A 23,150-nucleotide genomic window follows, 5' to 3' on the forward strand; every position below is an offset into this window, starting at 1 on the left:
GATTGGGTTTTCATTAATTTTCTGGGGTTCATTTTCATTTTAAGTACTGTTCTCAGACTAAATTCAGTCAATCACATGGTGTACCTTAGGTCAGAATGCTGCATGCTGGGCAATGCTTTTTGCACCAACGAGCTTCTAAGCATCATTTTCCTTGAAACAGCCATTTTAAGCCACTACAACAGGAAGTAACTTGATAATCCCTTGTTTGCACCAGAAGCCTATTACAAAGTCCATGCAGTTTTTAGCAGTAAATATGAGTCAAGTCAAACCAAAATCATGGAAATCTCACAGTGAATATAATTAATAATACCAGCTAAGGCATCTACTAGGGATAAGCATGGACTGAAGTACAACTGGGCTCTGTCATATTGGCAAAATGTATTGGATCAAGATGGTGGAATGGAGACAAAATTATTTGCTGGAGACTACAGCAAGTATACAAATAGATAGCTATGGCCCATGATTGCTGTTTTTGACAACCTTGCTTTTCTAGTTAATAATGGCAACATCTTTTCATTGCCATATGAAAGACTCACTTGTGTGTGCTTCTATACTGCTAAATGATAAACATGGTGGGGGCAGGGAGGGATTCCAAATAGCCCAAAATGGGAATTCTCTGGTAGTCCTGGTTCCCAGCAATAGAGAAAATGCTGACACTGACTTTGGATGGAGACAGTGCTCTGTCTAAACAGAAAAAAAGACACAGCAGAAGTTTGAGTGAAAATAACCTCTGCAGGAATTTAAGGAAGAAAAGAAGGAGGGGAAGGGAGAGAAAAAGAAGGGGAGGCAGAAAGGGAAGGAGCCTGTACCAGGAAAAAGTTGTCTTTCGCTCTAGGTGTGCTCTTGAGTTCTGCCAGGCACAACTCTTGTACTATGCCCTTTGCCCCTGCCCTTCACTGCAGCAGCCCATGGCTGGCTGAGAGCACAACTCTACAAGACTTGCTGTGCATGACCCTCGTCAGCTCCCTGCAAAGAACAGATGGGAGCACAGAGAGCACCTCCCCAGGTCTCACAGGCAGATAAAATCGATAGTTGAGGAAAAAGCTGCAGAGACCTGAGGTCCAGACAGAAGACAACATACCATCTCCAGCCCTAGCAAACAACATTTCCTTTAAAACCAGTCTCCCATGTGTTTTGCTTTTCAATGCAGCACTACCTACACTCTGAGCTTGCAGAATTTTATGGCATTTCTGCTGTAGCCCCTTCAGAAAGGTGTCCCTAAGCACCATATCTACATGTCTTCTGAACACTTCCAGGAGCAGAGCATGTACCACTCCTTGGTCAACCTGCTCCAATGCTTGACAGCCCTTTCAGTGAAGAAATTTTTCCCTAATATCCTATCTAAACATCCTCTGGCATAATATGAGGACATTTCTTCTTGTCTTGTCACTTGTTACCTGGGGGAAGAGACTGATCTCCACTCTAACATCCCTTCAGGTGATTGTATAGAGCAGTGAGAGCTCCCCTGAGCCTCTTCTAGAGTCTTCTCTGGCTTGGTTGCCCTTCTCTGGACATGCTCCAGCAACTCGATGTCTTTCTTGGAGTGAAGGCCTCAAAACTCAACACAGACCTTGAGGTGTGGCTTCATCGGTGCCAAGGAGAGGGGGAGCCACTGCCCTGGGCCCTGGGCCTGCGTCTGCTGGCCAGGTTGCCATTAAAAATCCAGGCTATCTGGGCACACTATTGGCTCATATTCAGATGGCTGTTGACCAGGTGGGTTCAGATGGATGGTGGACCAGCACCCCCAGCTCATTTTCTGCAGGGCATCTTTGCCATGCTCGTGTTCTGCCCTGAGCACCACATGAGTCTTAGCAGCTCATTTCTCATGTGACACTGTAAATCAGAGACAAAAGGCATATTCCCTCAGGAATATTCCCATGAGAGGCTGAAATATCTTCAGAGAAAATACTTTAAGTCTTGTTTTTTTGTTTAATTTCCCTCCACTTAAAAAGCTGATGGAGATTTTCCAGACCTCCTGCCCTTCCTGTAAATGCTTCTAGGTAACTTTCTGTGCATCTCCAGTATATCAGTATGTACAGGATTTGCAGAAAAACATCCTCCTTCCTTGGCAGCTTGTAGTGTGGGTACTGCATAAGGTCATGAATCCATTTTGGTTGTACATCTGCACTAGCCTTGGGTAACTGCAGCAGCTAGCACTGGTGCACAATAGAAGAATGAGTACTCAGCCATCATCCCCCAATTGCTCTCCCTCTATTTCTTGGATCTCTCCCAAGATATAAGTAACACAACCCACTGTACAGCTGAACTGCTGGCATCTGTTGCTAAACCTAAACTAATTTCATGTGCATAGCTTCTACAAGCCAACAAGCTGTTTTTTCACAGGGCTGGCCACACCTGTGTTGCTTTTTAAGTTTCTGGGTGCATGCTGCTATGTACAGGGATTCTGTGCTGGGGAAAATTGCACTTGCAACCCTCCTTCACCTGGACCACATCTTGCAACACAAGAAAATTTTATGACCAAAAGCCACACTGGTATGGTAGTCCCTTGCACTCTTGTGTGTTCTCAGACATCCTAGGACATCTGTCCTCGTGCTCATCCTGCCAATTTTACTTAAAGCCATGGGAAAGCAAGCAGGTTTCTGCAGGATTCAGTGTCTTTCCTGATTTGTTGTACCTTCAACTTTCCATTGCAAAGTACAGCATGTATCCTCTCTCAAATGGTTATTTTGTCTCCCTTGCCTTTCTCCTGCCATCCCAGTGAGTACCAAACAATTAAGTGCAACAGAGGTGCAACAGATGATGCACCTCTGTACTGGCAGTGTAAGTCCTGTCTGTTTTCTGATGTGACAACCTGTCTGTCTAGACATGAAGATCTGCATGTCTAGTTCTATGCAGGCCAAGCATTTTATATCAGTTGTGGCTCTTACTTCATTTGCCTTAATATTTTGGACACTGGCCTGTGTAGTTCCAGAGGCAGGAGGCCTGGATCTGGGAGGAAAGAAGAAAATTGGAATAATGGTAAAGAGGAGAGAAAAAAAAACAGATCTGTCAGGAAGAGCCTAAATACCGATTTTCATTTTACCTGGCTGGGCCAAGAAACCGGAGCATTTGTGCCATTTGTTTTAAATACAAGTGGTCCAGAGGCTTGATTATTCAGGAGCCAGATGCTGCCAGGGCAGGTTAAGGTATCAGGGTGTTTACTTGACTGATCAGGGACTTGGTCAGATCTGCCAGGTTCTGTCTGGAGCCTGGTCAGGAGCACAAACAGGAGCTTCCTGATCCAAACACTGTTCTAAGCACACAGAGAAAATAAGTAGACTCTGCTCTTTCACTCTTTGATCATCAGCCACTGGACTGGGCTCAGAACAGGTCTTTTTAAAAAACTTTTTTCTCCCTCCATTCCCAAAGAGGGTCAAGCCATGCACTCCTCTGCTTTAAGGGTAAGCATCCAAGGCATAGTGAGTCACTGATTTCCAGTCAGTGATCTGCCATCTCCTGAGTCAGTGGGAAGTTTTTAAGGTTGCAATCTCACCCAGGCTGGAGACATCTCCCATTTGAAGCATACAGAAAGAACTGGGCTTAGAAAGACATACACTGGTAAAAGTCCAAAAACAAGTGTTGGCTGTAAGTGCCACAAGGGCAAAAAGTTATGTGTTACAGTGATATGAGGAAATCATACTAGGCTGAGGTAACATTTTAAGAAGAGAAAAAGCAGCTCATGAAAAAGTAGTTTCAGTTAGAGGAAGAGTCACACCAGAGTGCTGAAGGTTCCCATACTTGAAAGATTGAATGCTGTATCAGGCAAACCTGACAGGCAAAAGTTAATATGTAAACATTGTTGATTTGGCAAGGAAAGGGGCTCAACTGTGTAACTTCTTCAATTCCAGGTCAAAAAATTTGCATTACATTAAGTCATCTACATCCAGAACAGGCAACATTGTAGTAGTTAAATCAAAGTAATGGTTGTTGTGTTTTCCACCTCATCCTGCTCAGCTCAAGAAGTCCTGTGGCTAATGCTTGACTTGGTGGCCTTGGTTTGTCTAGCATGGATTAACCTCATCCTACACTAGGCAGATGCAGAATATTATACTGTTTTCTCTGTGTATGTGTGTATACACATTTACTTCAGATAGCAAAGTGAATTGTGGAGTTTTACTTCTCAAGTTCCTTAGGTGGTACTGGGATACAGCTTTTTCCAGGTGGAGGGAATTGTTTCCCTTCTTGTGTGTTCAGCAAAATTGATGTGGACTACCAGAGTCATTCAGCATCATGCCTGAATCTCATATCCAAGCACTGGTTGGCAATGAGGGATTCCCAGTTTTTCAAGTCATGGAGGTTTTGCCTTTTCAAAGATGTTAATTAAGTCTGCAGCTCTTGAATTTCAGTTGTACTCTGTAAACAACAGCCTGTTCAAAATCATAAGATGTGCTCTGCCAGCTTTCTTCTTTGCAAGTGAGCTGTTCAAAAAAGGATGAGCACTGCAGTAAAACTAAACTAAGAGGCATTGAATTACTCAACTCTGAAATCCCATTTCATCCTGCAACAGACATGAAATCAAGAAGGTTTTTTTGCCATCAGCACTGGCTGTGCATTGATACAGAGTGACATCCACAAATGGTCCTACTGGCTTCAGCAACAGCTGCTACCGTTTGCTAAGAAAACTAAGCCAATGTGGAAAACAAACTGAAGATTATTCAGTGATTTTCCCCCTCCCCTCCAGCAGACAAAGGGTGCCGTTCACAGCTGTGGCATGTAGATTTGGGCTCCAGTTTCATAGGCATTCTGGCTTACAGACAGGTTGCTGGTAATTGGCAGTTGATACAGGTAATAGGAAGTTTGTCAAGGGCTGAAGTGCTGGATTAGGATCCAGTTATGTTGGTTTAAAATACATGTCTTTCAGGGGCACCCTTTGCCTTTGTAAGTTCATTTTCCAAGGTTGTTCTGAACCTGGGTAAGCTAACAGGTACTCTGCTGCCCCTAAAAGAAATGGGAATGAGAGGCCCATGAAACGGAACATTTTTGCCAGTTAACTTTTGCAGAAGGCCTTGTACTTCCTGGAGGATGAACCTTACATGTAAAGTTTCAGTTTCTGGTTTTGACATGTGGTCAAAAGATACAGGAAGGCAAAATCCAAAGGTACAGAGAGAATGTAGAGATCAGTTTCATCCATTCAGGCAAGCACAGTTATCCCTAAACTTGGTGTTTAATTCTCTGTTCAGTAAATATCAGGGGTTTGTTGTAGTCTTCTACTTGTGACTCTGCCATTTTAATAACGGCTGTAACACCTCACGATGTTCAGCTCTGAGAGAGCTGATACAAATTACTGCTTTATTTGTGGCTTTTATATCAACTTGATTTATGGTATCAGTCAAGAAGTAGCAAAATAATCAGTTAAATTCAAACCATCCCCCACTCCACATATGCATCCGTCACCTTTTCCCTTCAAGTGTTTACTGTGATTAGGTCTTTCCTGTTTTTCTCTTAAGTTCTGAATACTTGTATACTTTCCTTGTTACTTCTGATGAATGTTCTTTTTCCACTGACATGCCAGTGTGTATGCTGCAGACATAATTTTTATTACATTTCTGTTTTCACTGCAGAAATTGTTTGAGTCTTTCTCAGGTACAACCCCAAATGCATAGTTAGCACAGGCTAAAGAAACTGGTTCATAAACCTGCAGCTGTTCTCCCTGTTTATAATGTTGTTACTCTCCTACCCTGAAAAACAAAACACTGCTAAGCCGAATGTAGATATCTCTAGAAGTCTGTGTCTGCTAGAATTAATTAACTGGATAGAGAAGGCTGTTTTCTTCACGCATAGTTCTGCTGACTTAGGATTTGTGTGTTCAAACCAGTGTGACTCTGCATCAGCTCTGCATTCACTCTGTGAATGTCCCGCAGGACCATGCTCAGGGTCTCTCCTGGGGTCCAGAACAGCCTCTGCTTTTAAGCAAAGAGGAAAATGATAGGCCAGATTTGTGGGTTTCAACATCTCAGTGTGGGAAACACAAGAAACAGAGGAAATCCTTCACTTGAGAAAGTGCATTCAGCACCTTCAGAGCACAAAACAGAGTCCTGTATCCAAGCACAATGTTTGCTGGGTACTGAGTGCTAATGTAAATGTACACAGTTCCAAACCTCGCCTTCTGCCTCTTCACCTCTTAGATCTACTTGCTTAACTCCCCTTATTGTCACCTAAAATACAGTATTCTGTCCTACCTAGCAGCTCCTGTGGTTCATATCCCTGCATCTCTTCAGGAGAATTCATATGCTGTTTCTGCCTCTGGTCTTCTCAGAAGCTGCCCTGGCTGCCTTGTCCACACTCATGTAGTGCCCAGTTAGGTCAAAATCCCAACAAACACACAGACTGGGCTTCTTTTATCAATCTGGTACATTTCCTTCCCCTGCAGTACTGTAAGGTTCTGATCTGAATTTTGTAGGTCTCGGTAGCAACAGAGTCTAAAAGAGAAGGCCTGTAAGTAGCCTTATAATACATTTTTCCCCCATCATTCAGGAGTTTCAAGACCCATCTGGAAGAAGCCATGATCATGGCCTGATCACAGCTGGCTCTGCTTTGGGCAGGAGGTTGGGCTAGAGACCTCCGAAAGTCGTTTCCAGCCTTTATTATCCTAGATGCCTGTTATCTTATTAACTGAGGAATCTGGGTCGCCTAAATGACAGCAAAATGCTGTCCAAAAGACAGCATCCTTTCAGCTGGTTGTGGTTCCTTCCTCTTCAAAGCAGGGCAGCACTGTTAACATGAGAAGGAAAGTCACTTAGCTTCCTAGCTTATACAAACAGCTCCCTCCCAAAAATCCTCTTACACTCTTCGATGCTTATGGCAGCCATCCATCAGAGAAAGCTGCAGGACAGACAAGCAGCAAGGCAGGTTTGGCTTTCTGTGTGATAAAATTTCCCATTTGCTTCTGTGGTATTTGGGAAAATAAGACTCTAATAAAATCACTGAAACAAAACCCTTGCCCATGCCACAGCAACCCCAGACCGTCTGACCCAATTTTCTTCTCATAGAAACAGTTTAGCAAATCTCAGTCATCTGGTAGCTGCCTGGACCAATGAAGCAGAAATACTAACAGTCTGTTTTATCTGATGCCTTATCTGAATCTGCATTTTTTCTCTTAATTTTCTTCCCTAAAACACTTCAGATATTGCAGTTGTTTATGTAACTGGCCATCTTTCAAAGGCCAGCCCAAAATCTGCTAAGAATTCTGCTAAGGAACAAGGGAATTACAGAGTTTCCTTGCCAGGTGTCAAATGGCAATTAAGGCATATCCTTTTTAAACAGGGCGAGGAGAAAAGGCCATTCTTTGATATTTAACATGTTTACACAGGAAGAATGTAAGGTCTTTGTGTATATATATATGTGTATATATATGTATGTGCACATGTGCACTCTGAATGAGTTTATTACTGTTTAAGCCATTATACAACATGTTGCTCAAAACAGATGTGATACTAGTGCATTTATTTTTCAGATTACTCTTTTGTGTGTTGCTATCAAAAAAATAAGGCACTTTTCCTTACCATTGAGCAATTCTGATTATGTCACCCTCACTAAAATAGTAAACCATGCAAAGCAGCCTTCAGTTTGCATGATTTAAATGTTTGTATTGCTTGACCATATGTAAAAAGACAGCCCAAAAAGTGGTGAGGACTCTATGTTCAAATTTTTCAGAGAGGTCTGTGGTACCCAAGTGGTTTACTAAAGAAAATATACAACAATTCACATAGAAATTCTGACCCTGAGTATTTATGTTACCTCAGCAGAGGTGCCTCAATCCTTAGGCCTAGAGAGCACAACTTGGAGCGATATAAATTTAGCAACAATGTAAAAACCAACCTCTGACCCCTGTGCTATGTATCAGGTATCTTCTGTCATGAATGATCTGTATTTTTCCTGCAATTTTTCTGCGTTCTATATAGAACCTGGGTGACTCTCAGTCTACTTGTACAGATTTCAGTGAGGAAAAGGCAATTTTCCTCGATAAAATGAGTTTTATGCATTCTTCAGTACCACACAGAAGTTCCCTGTTTCTAACAGCTTCATCCACATTTCTAAATCCTGGTAGCTCTGTCTCCATCTTTTTCCTCTTCAGCAAGTTGTTGTCGGTATCACTTTTAAAAGAAAGTAAAGAAGGTATTCAGAAGAAACAAACAAACAGAGAACAAAAATCAGAACACCTAGATTCAGAGTAACAGAGTAACGTAATGTCTCATCTGCCCAGCTCATTTGAATGGTGAGGGTAGGCTGGCACAAAGGAAGCAGAAACTGAGGAAGTGAAGCAGGAGGGGGAAAACCAAAAGAGCAAGAAGTCAGAAAGTAAGAAAATATAGAACAAATCAGTTGCTATCTGTGCATGTCCAAGTGCACATGTGCATGTGTTAAAATCAAACTGTCTCTGAAAGATCAAACAATTAATGACCTTCTCCAATCTGAGCTGGTGTACAAAAAATTAGTGACTTATGATTACCACAAATTACAAGGAGTCTACTTGCTTATAACCATGCATCAAATGAGTTGCCTCATATACTCAGTTTTCATTGTCATAAGCTACTAATGTCCACTTCATTTGAAAAAAAAGGGCCTCTTTCCTCTCCCTGTATTTTATTGTTGCTAACTTCTACACACTCCCATTTTTCAGTTTCTTTCCATGTAAAATAGGAAGCAAAATGTACTCATTTACAGAATATCCTGAAAATGCTGCTTAGTGACTCACTGGGGAAGAAGTGAGTAAACCCTGACTTACCCAGCCACACGATTTGTTTTCACCAGGCAGCATAGCAGAGTATTTCAAATGTCTTTATCAGCAACGTACAAATGCATGTGATTCTACAAATTATTCCAAGGGATAGAGAAGGAAAAGAAGGCACTTAGCTGAGGACTTCTAAGTTCTTTAATTTGGCAAGAGTGTGGCCAATGCCTGACCTGAGTGACAAAATATTTTTTTCACTTCACCACGTATTTTAAAAAAAATCAACATAAAAAAAAGTAAACATAGAAGAGGACAGTTTGAAAAGTTTCTTCCTGAATTGCAACATGAGGGGGGATATTCATCCTGGATCAAGCTGTTCTATTGCACCAGAAGAGAACTCTTAATTACATTTTATTGATCTTTTATGTTTTGTATTATTTTGGAGGAAAGATTAAGTGGATTGAAGCAGTACTTTCCAACAGTTCACTTTTAAATTATTGCAATTAAGCCATTTCAACTTAGTGATTGAGGGTGTTACCTTTAATGGCAGTTCAAAAAATCACCATGAATCTGAGACTATTAAGTATTTGCACACTTTGGGAGAGTAAAATCTGCCTTTTTCCATCTGCAACAACTTGAGCCTCTAACACTTTTCCCTCCCTCTAATGAAAAACATTATCAGTAAGTGCCACAAATTTTCCATCATTATACAATTAAAAAGTGATGAAAAATTTCCCAGGTGGGTGCCTAAAGTTAGACCCCTGCATCTATATTTAAACACAAGAATTTCATAAAAAACTCCATCTGTCAGATCTGTCAAAGAAGCAATTCCACCTTCTCTCCTCCCTACCTCATCTTCTCCATGTTCTCTGCCTTGTGATTGAGCAAGCATTAGTGGAGTCCTGAGCTGACCAAGGCTGGAAAAGAGCAAAAATGTGTTGTTTAGTGTGGATCTGTGTCCTGATCCTTCATTTGAAAAGTGGTGGCAGAAAGGCAGGAGCAAGCAGCCATGGGTAAGGAAAGTACTGGGTGATGCTGGTATGTCACATTCAACGAAATGTGGTTCAACAAGCTATGAGCAGCTACAGATCTTTTGGTAGACAAAGAAAGTTTTAGGTAACTATCCCTGTCCAAATGTATTCATCTTGGCTTATTTTATATAATTTTTTTTTAAATAGAAATATATATATAATTTTTTTTTAAATTTTCTTTTCAAAAGTGAGAAAACAAAAACAGTGGCACACATAAAAGGAGAAGCATGGGGGCAAGAGGGAATATTCCTGCATCTGCATAAATCATATCAATTAAAGGAGGTTTGAGTTAAAGTAATGGAGAATCTAAGCTCTATAAAAGTGTGTTCCAAATCATAATCAACTCATCTTAAGGTGTGAGGTCTCAGCCACTAGGTCTTGACAATAGAAATGAGAGTGCTGTGTTTACTGCCTAGCAGAGTAAGTTTATTTCTAAACTGCCTGTGTATTTTATTACCCAAAGTCTCTGGGGACCCCAGTGTCATGCAGTAAGAGTAGAAAGCACAGATAGTTATCCCAAAGGAGAGTGGGCAAAATATGGGTTCAAGAGAAACTCCTACCACAACTGGTTGACTGCCATTTTCCAACAACTATTTGCAGTTTCATTGTCTAGAGTATGGAAACATTAGAAGACACTTATTCCTCTAAATACTACTGCATATTCATAGTTATATCCTGCACTGTGATTTTTAAAATGAAAGTAAAAATCAGAGACGTTATGGGAATTGGAGTGAAGGAATACTGAAGTATATTTTTGGTTCATCTGTATATGCTTTTGCAGAAGTGGATAAGATAATCACTGTTTTTCCTGTAAATAGATCTGTTTGTTTTACAAATAATTCACCGGTTCTTCGTGTGTTAGGAAATCAGTTGTGAATAATAAGGGGAAAAGTTGTTCCTGATGACATAGTTAATATCTAGGAAACTCTCTCTCATTAAACTAATTTTTACATTTTATTTTTGTGTGTGTGTGCATGTCTGTATGTCTTCCACAGACTGGAACAAGAAATACAGAAATTAGAAAGTGAAGAATCACAAATATCTGCCAAAGAACAAATAATTTTGGAGAAACTAAAGGAGACTGAGAAATCCTTTGACAACTTGCAAAAGGTATTTAAAAAAAAAAAGAAAAGACATTTGGGCACAGATTGAAACCAAAGTATACTCTTAGCTCCATTTGGAAGCAGTGGTTACAACTCATGCACTTAAGGAAAGATTGAGGGCAGTTGCAGAGCACCTAGCTTAAACCAGTATAAGCAAGACTAGAAAAGACACAGTGGCATCAGGTCTGTTCTGAGTGAGTTTTTTGGGTTTTCCCTTCCATCCTAGCTTTTTTTGAAGTGGGATTTCAGAGGCTAGCTCCCTATCAGCAGGGAAACCACATGAGGTTTAAGGGAGCTTTCAGCCCCCCTTAAAGATATCATCAGGGTCCTGAGAGTATTTAAAACTCCCCTGCTCTCATTGCATCCAGAGATAGTAGCATTTGCCACAAATGCCACTTCAAACCATTACAGCCTGTAACAAAAAGAAGAGCTCTTCATCTAGTTGCACCATGTCCCCCTCCCCCAGTCTATGATGGCACCTAAATCCAAGCAGCAGCAATCACAGATACCCATTTAAATTTTCCAAGGAACCATAAAAGCAAGCCTAGCATAAAAATCAAGATGTAAAGCAAATTAAACCTGACCTATTAAAGGTTTAACCAAACATCCTATTTTTTCCCTTCACAGAGTTTCTCCCACCAGGATGGTGGTAAGTGCCTTTTTATTACTGTATAGCTTTGGGTTTAACACGAATTGTTACTATAGCTTTGTTGCAAAAGTTTAAAGAGTGGGTTTCTTTCCTTCGTTGTGTGTTTCTGATGCCTTGCTAGAGCCATTACCTTTTTCTTTGGTATTTCTATAATGCAAGGACAAACGTCACTGTTGTGGTAAAACAGTATTGCTTTGGCAGAGTTCCACTTCTTCTTATGCTCACACAAAGGGAAAGAGCAGCATGAATAACTTAAAGCAGACATCATACAATTTCTGTGTTATTGACCCCTTTCAGCACATGATAGCTCTGCACTGCAGACTCCTTCTCACCTCTCTGTGGTCAATCTTCTCTGTTGTGTGTGCTCATGCTCTGTTCATAACCTGCTAAATTTTATGAGGACTATCCCTAATACAGAGGGACAACTATTAAAAAACTATTATTTCTCTGATGAACAATATCCTCCACATGATGATTCTTGCAGAAGGAAAACCTCACTTGGTTGGATGAGGATGTAGTAATCCCTAGCTTATTAACTCAGTGTCATACAAAGTGTAATCTGTACGAAGTGTGAGCTATAAATTTAGGTGTCCGCGTGAACAGATAATATACATGGTTCCCAGGAAGCTGGAGAGACCCTTGTAGTGCCACCCCAGGATCCTTAGGACCCCAGAATGATGTCATGCTAAGGCATCTGCAGATAAATATGAGCACCAGATACTCATTCTCAGTACATGTCTTTGAACTGAAAAAATAATGAGGTTAAGACTACCTCCTCCACCTGCTGTCAACTGTGTTGTGAATGTAGATGAGGAACATGTAGGATGATCCCAACATGAAAACAACAGGATACAATGGAAGTTACTATGTGGTATTTGAGTTGACTTGGAGCTGTCTTTTCCAGGTGATTAATATTACTTACTAAAAAGGACTTTTTTTAAGTCCAAGACCTCATTCAGAAATTTTCACTCCTGCTAGCAATATAATCCAAGTTTTTTGTTAAATGCTATGGTTAAAAAAAATCCCAGATAGTATGTTCCATTGTAACAACTTAGTCTTTCTTCTCTCTGAAGGATTTTAATTTGGCTACCACAAAATGGTACTTGCAAATATGTTGTACCTATGCAGAGTCACACCATGGACATTAGTAAGTACCTTAAATAGGAGCAGTGCCTGCAGGAATTAGCAACCAAAGTGCTCAGGAGCTTCTATGACTTCTGCAAGGTGCATCCTGCATCTTCACGTGTCTTGCAATAGCAAAGGAACCAAAGCAAGCCCAAGCTAACAATTATAAAGTGGTAGTTGCCCTGAAGATATGTAGCAATGCAGTATTTAATTAGGTTCAAAAGGAGCCCTCATGCTCTCCAGATTTTACCTGCTTTCAGTGGGTCCCTTCCTGACAGACTGAGTCAGAATTAAGGACAGCTTGTAATTTCTGAAAGGTAACAAAGAACTGCAAAAATATGTCAAAGCAAAGAGAGCAATTTGCTCTAGCAAGCAAATAGAGCAGGGGATTACATCTAAGTGAACCAGTCCCTCTCCTCTCCTCTCCTCTCCTCTCCTCTCCTCTCCTCTCCTCTCCTCTCCTCTCCTCTCCTCTCCTCTCCTCTCCTCTCCTCTCCTCTCCTCTCCTCTCCTCTCCTCTCCTCTCCTCTCCTCTCCTCTCCTCTCCTCTCCTCTCCTCTCCTCTCCTCTCCTCTCCTCTCCTCTCCTCTCCTCTCCTCTCCTCTCCTCTCCTCTCCTCTCCTCTCCTCTCCTCTCCTCTCCTCTCCTCTGGAAAACAGTAGGAGCCACTGGATAACCCAGGAAGGCTGTGTAAAACAGAGACACAAACCAACAATGACCCTTTTGGGCAATTTCTTCAGTTGCTGCCATATCGTGAAAGACTCCCAAGTCCGTACATCTCATGTTTATTTGTTCTGTGTCCCTTTATTGTAAATGCAGTGACAGTACATTTTTTTAGTCTTACCATTGTGATCCTGTGTATAATTTTGTGGTGACAGAGATTTTGAGTGTGCAGGAAGCACTACTAGAGGATGTTCAGAGCCCAGAGAGGTCCAAGCAAAGGAAGGGAAGAAGTGGTTGTGAGCACTTCTGTGACTGTTCAGATGATGCTCTTTGTCCTTCACAGCTTTCATAGAAATAAAAAAGCTGTGTTTGGCAGTGAGAATTTGAGCTTGAAATCATCCAGGCACAATTAACACAAATTCTACATTTTCCAGGGTATAAACACACTGCCTTCATAAATCACTGAGTAAGAGAAAGTAGAGCAGAAATGCTGAGGCTAGGACCTGTGGCCCTGTCACCTTCAGTTGTGACTGCCAGCTCTGTAGTGGCTTGCAGCTGACAAGCTCTCCATTAAACAAGGTCTGATATGATGCTAGGCATTACATCATTTGTTGGCGCTCTAGTCTGCAGTCAAAACCACGCATGCTGCAGTGCTATGCTGCATGCACATCCTGAACAAATGGAAAGGAGAAAGCTCTTGCTCCATGTCTGTATGTTTATTTCTCAATTTATATATAAAATAAAAGGCACATTAAGATCTAACTCCTTTGTCTGCTAAATTTGCCTTAGAGGTAAATGCATCCTCTGCAATATTTGGCCATTCATATGCAAACTATTTGTTACTACTTCAGCCAACATACAGAAGCCACAATTACAGTAATTGGACAGTTTGCACAAGCCTCTATTTGAATTTTGTATGTATTAGCATTTATTAGGCCAAGAAGTGGTCTAGGAAACCTGGCCCAATTATTTAGTAATGAGAACATTGTTTAGACTCTTCTTGTTTTCTGTCCTCTGATCTTGACAAGTTGTGCAGCCCAAGAGAAAAACAGACCAGTGTGCCCTCAGAGGAGTCAAGTACAGCTCTTTGAAGAGTTCTTTCCACATGTCCTGTAAAAAGTCATCAGCAATTGACTTTCAGTTGTAGGCTTTGATAACTTTTAAATTCAGTCTCCATCTAGAGCTGCCAGAATTACTGCACCTCTGGCTACCTGAGTAAAAACCATTTATTGCCTCCCTTGGATTGTGACATGTGAGTCAATTTCCTACCCATCTCACACAAGTCTTGGCGGGGAGAATAGTGTGCGAAACAGTGTCAAAAGCTTTGCTGAAGTCTAAATAAATATCATCCACTGCTATCCCCATGTCAATAGAAGATGTTATGTTGTAGAAGGTGATTAGTTTAGTCTGTCACAATTTGTCCATGGTAAATCCATTATGGTTTTTCCCAATAATCTGCTTCTTTTGGTGTGTAATGGTTTCTCATTCTGTCACTTGCCATGGGGACGAAGCATTGTGCCTCCAGTTTCCTTGGTCCTCTTTGGTCCATTCCTGTGGTATGACATTTTTGCCTCTTCTAGTCATCAGGGACATCCACTGCAGTGTGTATCTTTCAAATATTATAGACAGTCTCCTTAAAAAAATGTCAGGCATTTGCTTAACATAAATACACACACTTGGGTGTGTATTTATGTATTCATTGACAAAAAAGGAGAAATGTGTCTTGTTACCATTTTTAGTGACCAGCTTCCCTGCACTACTTAAGCAGTGGTCTTGTGTCTTTCCATCTGTTTACTGCTCACAAATACTGAAGAGCCCTTTCTTTTTGACATTTTTTACCAACTTTAGTCCTAGCTGATCCTTAGCCTTCCTGACTGCATCTCTGCATCCTCCTAGCAAGGTGCTTGTAGTGCCCAGTAGCTAACTGGATGCCTTTCCACTACCAGTATGTTGCCTTTTCTTCTTTTAATTGCACCTAACAGTTCATTGTTAAGGCAGGGAAGTATTTTGTTTAGATTTCTTCCTTTGCCTTTGTAGAGAATAGAACCATTCTTGTGCTTTCACCAGACACTTTCAAATAACTCTCAGCATTCACAAACTCCTTTGACTTTCTTGGATGCTTCCAATGGAATCTCTTGCAGCTAGGGTCTTGGCGTATTAAATTTGTCCTTTCCAAAATTTAAGGTCTTTCTCCTACTACTGGCCTTCAGTGTTCTGAGCAGGACCTTAAACTCCACAATGTTGCTCACTGTATCCAAGGTCTCATTGGTTACCAGTGTAATTCAAATAAATCTTCTTGGCTTTCAAGCAGTAAATCTAGCAATGTGATGCTCATAGTCAGCATGTTCAGCATCTATAGGAACAAGGAGTCCCAAAGACACTCCACAAACGTGATGGCATGTACACAGTTTTGGGGATTTTTTTTCCCTACAAATGTGTGGGTAGTTGAAGCCACCCATGAAGACTGAGCTCAGCTGGCCCAAGACTTCACTGAGAAGCCACAGTAAGGTTTTGTTGGCTTCATGATCCTGACAGGGAGGCTAGTGCATAACACCCTTCTTAGTGATGACCCCTCTAGTCATAATCCTAAGGCATTAGTTAAATAGAACTGGTATGATCTCCACAGCTCTCCTCTATATGCACAATATCTGTCACATAAAGTGCAACTCCACCTCCTCTTCTTCCTTTCTTATATTTCTGAAAATATTATTTTTGTTGCCATCCATTGTGGTCTGCTCATCATGTGAGTTTTCCCACCAAGTTTCTCTGATTCTTCTGGCATCTCTCACACTGGGCACAAGACTCTAGTTCCTCCTGCTTCATGCCCATATTATATATATTGGTATACATGCACTTAGGCTTCTTGCCTTCAGAAAGGGCTGGGTAGCATTTCTTACTGCTCTGATAGATGCACTCACCCACCAAATTGCTTATAGATGTACAAGTGTTGGCTGTGAATCCTAACCCCCAAGCTTGTTTAAGGCATAATTCAGTAAGTCAGAGCCAGATTATTCAGCTTCCAGCAAAAGCCTCCATTGATGTTCTCACAAACATAGTGGGAGGGCTAAAATCACTGTTCTTCCTGATGCAGTCTCATGCAGCCCCAGAAAGCTTTATAGGTGGAACGGCCCTGCCCTGGGAGTCAGTATTTGCAGAAGACCCGCCACTAATTTTAGTGGTATGGGACTTTTTAAAGAGAATATGTCCCTTGGAAAATTAATCCATCTGATATTTGATCACAAGCTTCCATGTGGGAGCTATTCAGAGCAGCTCTGAAGGTTTAGCTTTGTGTGAGCACCCTTGAAGGATCACCTCACCCCACGTGTTTTGCCAAGAACTTGTCTTCCTGTTTATCTAAAAGAGTGCCATACTCCTAAAATTCATTTTGTTGCACGTAGTAAAAAGACATAGAACTAGTTTTATGTCATCCTTAGATATTAATAACTTATCAAAGATTGAAATGAAGATATTGAATGCAGTCTGTTTAAATGTTATTTATGTTCTGTCTTCTCACATGAACAAAATGCTAATTTGCGTCTCATCCATTCCCTGTAAAATTAGCCTCTTATATCCTTTTAAAGGTGCTCAGTCAAAGAGACCTTGTTGCCAGTGAGGTAAAGGGAAATGAGCATATTTGCTTTGTTTGGAGGCTGGGTGGGGAAGGCAGCAACACAAGACAGGAGCTGGCAGAATCAACCAACCCCAGCTTGTAGTCAATTACCCTATTTCTGACATGTGGCACCACCACTAGCTTCAGAAGGAATGATATGAGAATTGCACTGCCTTCCCAACATTCCCTGTCATGACAAGGACAGATTGGAGCCCTGAAGCTAATTTTTAAATTATTTTATTATAGTTAACATACAGAGAAGTTTCTAAACTAATTTGATACTAGCAGCATCTAACGCTTAGCCTAGTACTGTCTCCTAAAGCAGGAGACAAGGGGAAAAAAACCCCAACAGCTTACTAAGGTCCACAGACATCTACCACACAGACATCTACCACATCAAAGTGAGAGTTTCACCATCAAGCTGTGCAACTGATTTTCCCTAATGCTAGATGTCAGCGATGCTCAGTTCCCCCTATAAGCACTGGAGTAAAAATAAATATTTGCAAATAATTTTGCCTCCTGCAGTGTCCTTGCATAAGAACTGTACCCTAGCCATGCCTATTAATCCTCATGAACTGCAAAAGAAGTAAGGATGATTACTTAAGCAGTTCAAGTCTGCATTGATTATGACATGTAACACATGTGACACATCTGTCACTCAGTCACTGGATGAGTGTGTACTGAAACTACTGTTTCAAAAGGACACTCTGTAGGATGAATAATTATTAAGTTTGTGCTATTTCCAGAGCACAAAGTGCCTTCTTTCCCCAGACCAGAAACACAATCCCCTCTTCTTTGTTCTGAGAAATTACTTCAGTTTTCAATAATGACCTACTCATATGCTGGTGATATTTCCCAGAGCAACAGCACCAAGCATTGTACCAATTTCTCATTAGAGGCAAGTGACCCCGCAAAAGAAAGCAGCTGTTGCTAGCCAGTGCTCAGTCAGCTGTGGGTCTTAAACAATTATTTTTCCTAGGTTCTACTCTAAAAATACAAAACTTTGAGATACACTATGCATTGAAATTATAAAAGTCCATTTGCCAAGACTGACATTTTTCTCTTGAAATATGAAATAAAATACCATTTGCCTAGACAAGCTTGGGGATTTTTTCCAATTCATCTCATACAAATTGAACTCATTTATGTACTAAATTTCTGGGGGTTTTAAATGAACTTGCCCTATGGTTCTGTGCCTTACTTTTCTGGCACCAGAAGGGAGGAAAGAGGATTCCTTACCTGATTTACCTACAGTGGTCCACAAGAGCAATGGAGTTTCATCATGGGGTCTTATTTTTCTGCATCCAGTAGCAATGGTGACTACCACTGACTGCTATGGGAGTAAAACCATTTCACTAATACCAGGCCCAATATTCCTGCCAAAAAAGCTTTGGTATTAGAGATGGCATATTATGTCCTTCCTGAGGACACTACCAGGTGTAGGTATTTTTTCTGGGATGGGTGTTAGCTCATAGGGAATGTGATAAAAGTATCTCCCTTAACCAGGTGCAGTCAAGCAGGTTAAAACAGAACATTTACTTTTCTCTCTCATGTCACCGATTCCCTTTTATGGTCTGCACTGGTTAACCTCTCTCACCTGCTTATAGCAACAAGAGGCTTCAAGGAATGGAGATTTTGCCTCCTACCATGACACATGACCTAGGCAGTACCAAAGGCTTGACAAATCTTACATTGAACTGGCAAAATACCCTTGGAGGAAAAAGAATGGTCTGTTTCACACAAAATAGGATTTCATATTTGAACATAAATTTAACCATTTCCATAGAGCTGAAAACATTTCCAGTTTATTGGAAATAATGTCGGTTGGGTTTTTTCTTCTTTTTTTTTTGTTTTGATCTGCTGCATGAACTTTAAGATCTTAAGTCAGTTATTTGCACATCTCTCCTCTGAGCTCTGCCCTTAGCTCAGCCACTGAATTCAAGCAGAACAATAAATGCTAGTTATATTTTACCCAGCCACAAAATATCTCCAAGGAAATACTTTTAAATTTATGAACATCTCTTTTAAAATACACATTTAGCTTGTGATAAGTCATAATCTCAAATGTAAAACAAGTCAATCATTTAAGACAGCTTTCTACTAATTCAGGATTTATTAAGGAATAATGGCGTTGCAGCACTGGCAGGAGCATAATATTTACTGAAAACTAAAACAGCTACCCTATCAATATCTCTGTAAGATTTCATTGTTAGCTAAAGTTTAGCTTTAAGAAAAAAAAGCAAATTCTGATTAATATTGGAAACAACTGGTACAAAATAGCTGGTTTCTTATCCTACTCAGTCAACACTAGCATTTTTAGGCTTTTATATCTCTATTTGAAATGTCATGTATTCTGGGTGATGCACTGGGTTTATTCCTTACCTTTCCCACCCCACTCCCCATTTTAAAGCTCACCGACTTGATAAATCCAGAACCTCCTGACAAATAATTTTATGTGTTCATCTGACATAAGGTTTGAGTCATCTGGACCCATTCCCTCCTGCCTCAGCTAGTCTATTGAACACCAATCACAGGACAGTGACTTTGCACTTTGTTTGTTTTGATCCAATTATGTAGTACAAAGCTCCAGTGACTATTGTCAGGGCTGACAACACTCTGCTGTCTAAGCAATGAAGCCACCAGGGCTCGTAGCACAAATCTAACTGTTTCCTGTTCTCTGACACCAGATGCAGTAAATTACATTTACTCCCAGATCCCTGAACTCCCAACCCTCTATTCACGAACAGCAGAGCCAGTTCCTGGGTGGGACGGATCAAGCAGAGTAGCTGGTAAGTCTCAAGGAACAAAGTATTATAATACCAGTCCAATAGCCATGAACTCTTTTTGTTATATTACTTTAATGAGTCTGGTGTCCTGATATCATTTAAATGCCAGGAAATACTGATTGATGTGTATTGTACATAAGTCAAGGCTTTTTGAACAGCAGTGAGTACTCTCAAAACAAGGTAGCTGAACTATATACAAGTACCGTAGGAAACACCCTTTTTTGTAACATGGAAACATTCAGTTCTTTCCATCTCTGCTGGTACAAATATATAGTATTTAGGCCAAGGTTTTGTGTCCTCTCTTGTACCCATGCAACTCCAGACAGGCACTCACAAGACCACATACGTTCTTCAAATATTTATGTCATTTTCACTTCTTTGTATGCCATTCTTTCTTCTTGGGAAAAGGTGGGCTTGTTTTGTGCTTGGAGTCATACAGAAAATTTTCTAACACTTATTTTTCAGATTATGTGTGTGTCTTAAATGTAACAACAATACTGTTAGAAGCTGTACATTTTTATTGTTTTCAAAATTCTTGTTTTCTAAATAATGTACTCCCTATGTCAAGACTGAATTGCTGGTGGCTACCTAAGAGGTATCCCAAGGAAAGGGATAAAAGGTGGCTTACTTGAGAAATGGATTAACCAGCATAGCAAACCAATGTTTGCAGCTAAGGCACTGTGCACAGCTATGACGTGTAATTTTTTCCATAAGTTCTGTTGCAAGCCATTCCAAAATATTTTCTTCCACCAGTGCTTACCCTGATATGTCTTTAACGCAAGCTTTTCTGTGTGTTTTGTGCCATTTTGTCGAACAATGAGAAAGTAATAATTTCTTCCATATTTTGGATGACTCAGAAGCTTTGTTAATGTACTCCTTGATAAATGTATCATGTGTGTGCAATAGATGTTCTTAAAGGTTGGCTTTAACCATCCATCTTAAAACATGCTCCAAGTGTAAGTAGATTATTTTTTTAAAGAAAAGCCTCTGAATCTGCAAAACAGGCAGAATCTAGATCCTTCTGTTGGCACGTTGGTATCTTGTCCTGAAGTGCTGGATCATGTTTCACTCTAATTAAAGCTTCTGCAGAAACTTGTACTTGTGAATACTGGCTGTCATCTTCAAGTACTGCTTTCAGTTCCAGCTCTATTGTCCCATAGTTTTATATTCTATTAGCAGATCACATTTTGCAGTAAATATGCTTTGGTTAAATAAAGACATTTTGGCATCAATGTTAATTCATTTTGCAACTACTTTGACAAGCTGAGCTGCTAGGTATTCTCACAGAGAACAAACATGCACACAGGCAGATAAGCAAGGTTCTGTTATTCACTTCTCTCATGGCAGTGCCTTTTGCTGGTAAACAGCTTTCTAAGAAATTCATATATGTTTATGTATTTACTTACCCAAGTGGCTTTAATGTGGTCCCTGGGTTGGTCATAAACCACATGTCATGCCAATATCCAAAAATATTTGCAGTAAAATCACAGTAGAAGACATGAAAATAAAATGTTGACAGAGTCAAAAGCTTAAGCAAATTAGCCAGAGTTGAAATACAAAAGGATCACTCCTGTTAACTTTCTACAACAGCATCCTCAAAGAAGTGCTAGAACTTGTTGCCTGAAGTCTCCCTAATATATAAGACATTGTTACATGACACTACTCCATACCATAGATAACAAAATGTATCTTGCAACTCTTTTTAAATATAGAACCATAGAATTTTAGATTTTAGTTGGAAGAGACTTTAAAGATCATCTAGTTCCAGCTGACCTGCCATGGGCAGGGATGCCATTCACTAGATCAAGTTGCTTAGGACACCATCCAGCCTGGCCTTCAAAAACTTGCAGGGATGGGGCATCCACAGCTTCTCTGGGCAACCTGTTCCATGCCTCACCACCCTCTGAGTATTTAAACCTGCCCTCTTTCAGTTTAAAATCATTGCCCTTTGTCCTGTCTGTATCTGCCCTTTTAAAGTCCCTCTCCCTCATTTTTATAAGCCTCCTAATGGTACTGAAAGGCTGCAATAAGATCTCCACAAAGTCTTCTGTTCTCCAGGCTGGACAATTCCAGCCCTCTCAGTCTGTCTTCATGAGAGAGGTGCTCCATCCCTCTGATCATCTTCATGGCTCTCCTCTGAATCTGCTCCAAAAATGTTCATATCTGTCTTGTGCCAAGGATTGCAGACCTGGGTGCAGTACTCCGGGTGGATAGAGTCAGGGCAGAGCAGAGGGGGATAATCTCCTCCCTCAAGCTGCTGGGCACACTTCTTCTGCTGCAGCCCAGGATACAATTGGCTCTCTGGGCTGCAAGTGCACACTGTTGCCTGATATCCAACTTTTCATCCATGAGAACCCCCAAGTCCTTTTCCTCAGGGCTGCTCTCAATGACTCCTTCTCCCAATGTGTCCTCACATTTGGAATTGCCTCAATCCAGGTGCAGCTCCTTGCCCTTGCACTTGTTGAACTTCACAAGGTTCTCATAGGCCAACTTCCCTGGATTGTCCAGGTCCCCCTGGGTGCCATCCCTTCCTTCTTTTGTGTCAGCTGCCCTGCTCAGCTCTGTGCCATCTGCAGATTTGCTGAGGGTGCCCTGGATCTCAGTGCTCATGTCATTTATAAAGATACTAAAGTCCCAAGAGAGAACCCTGAGGAAAACCACTCATCACCGGCCTTCACCTGAACTCAGAGCCATTGACCACAACTCTCTGGCTCCAGCCAGCCAGCCAGTTCCTTTTCTACCAAATCATCCATCCATCAAATCTATGTCTCTCCAATTTGGAGGCAAGGATGTCATGGGAGACCATATCAAAGGCCTTACAGAAGTCTGGATAGATCACATCTTTTGGTCTTCCCTTGGTGACCTTTGCCATTATTCCATCACAGAAGACCCCCAGATTCATCAAGCATGATTTTCCATTAGTAAAGCCATGATAGCTGCCTTAGATAACCTCCTTATCTTTTATATTCCTTAAACATCATCTAGGACCATCTGCTCCATGATCTTCCTAAGCCCAAAGGTGAAGCCCACTGGTCTGTAGTTTCCCAGTTCTTCCTTTCTCCCCTTTTAAAAAATGTGGGCAGTGTTCCCCTTTTTCCAGTCAGCGGGGACTTCACTTGACTACCATGACTTTTCAAATGTGATGGAGAGTAACTTGGCAATAACACAGAATTAAAAAATCATTGACTAGTTTGGCTTGGAAGGGAACTTAAAGATCATCTCTTTCCCTCAACCTGTCTGCTAGGGGCAGGGATACCTCCCAGTAGACCAGGTTGCTCAGAGCTCCATCCAGCCTGGCCTTGAATATCAGCCAGTTCCCTCTGGACTCTGGGTTGCATGTCATCCAGTCCCACGGACTTGTAGCTATTCAGCTTCATCAAGGGATCCCAAACATGTTCTTCACTTGCAGTGGGAGGGTATTCACTTCCCTCACACCCATCCAGAGGATCAGATACTTCAGAGAATTGGGAATCCTGAATCCAGTTAAGACCGAGGCAAAAGAACTCATTGAA

At 41.0% G+C, this 23,150-nt stretch overlaps 1 protein-coding gene and 1 long non-coding RNA gene across 9 annotated transcripts in view; one reads left to right on the top strand and one right to left on the bottom strand.

The window, feature by feature from the left end:
* The window catches only part of PALM2AKAP2 (PALM2 and AKAP2 fusion), a 266,499-nt gene that overhangs the window by 100,806 nt on the left and 142,543 nt on the right, over positions 1 to 23,150 (top strand). For 5 of the 7 annotated variants that reach the window (XM_064404848.1, XM_064404842.1, XM_064404849.1 and 2 more), the window contains exons 4-6: positions 10,698 to 10,812; positions 11,433 to 11,454; positions 19,540 to 19,641. In XM_064404848.1, coding sequence (XP_064260918.1) covers positions 10,698 to 10,812; positions 11,433 to 11,454; positions 19,540 to 19,641 — 239 coding nt within the window. The remainder of the gene's footprint in view (positions 1 to 10,697; positions 10,813 to 11,432; positions 11,455 to 19,539; positions 19,642 to 23,150) is intronic. The other 2 variants (XM_064404847.1, XM_064404841.1) reach the window with 1 other exon arrangement.
* LOC135290844 (uncharacterized) overlaps positions 1 to 23,150 on the bottom strand; it is a 55,188-nt gene that overhangs the window by 24,245 nt on the left and 7,793 nt on the right. For both annotated transcript variants that reach the window (XR_010353650.1, XR_010353649.1), the window contains exon 2: positions 9,522 to 9,588. This is a non-coding gene — a long non-coding RNA (uncharacterized LOC135290844). The remainder of the gene's footprint in view (positions 1 to 9,521; positions 9,589 to 23,150) is intronic.

The sequence above is a fragment of the Passer domesticus genome, chromosome Z, assembly GCF_036417665.1.
Source record: "Passer domesticus isolate bPasDom1 chromosome Z, bPasDom1.hap1, whole genome shotgun sequence".
NCBI classification, from domain to species: Eukaryota; Metazoa; Chordata; class Aves; order Passeriformes; family Passeridae; genus Passer; species Passer domesticus.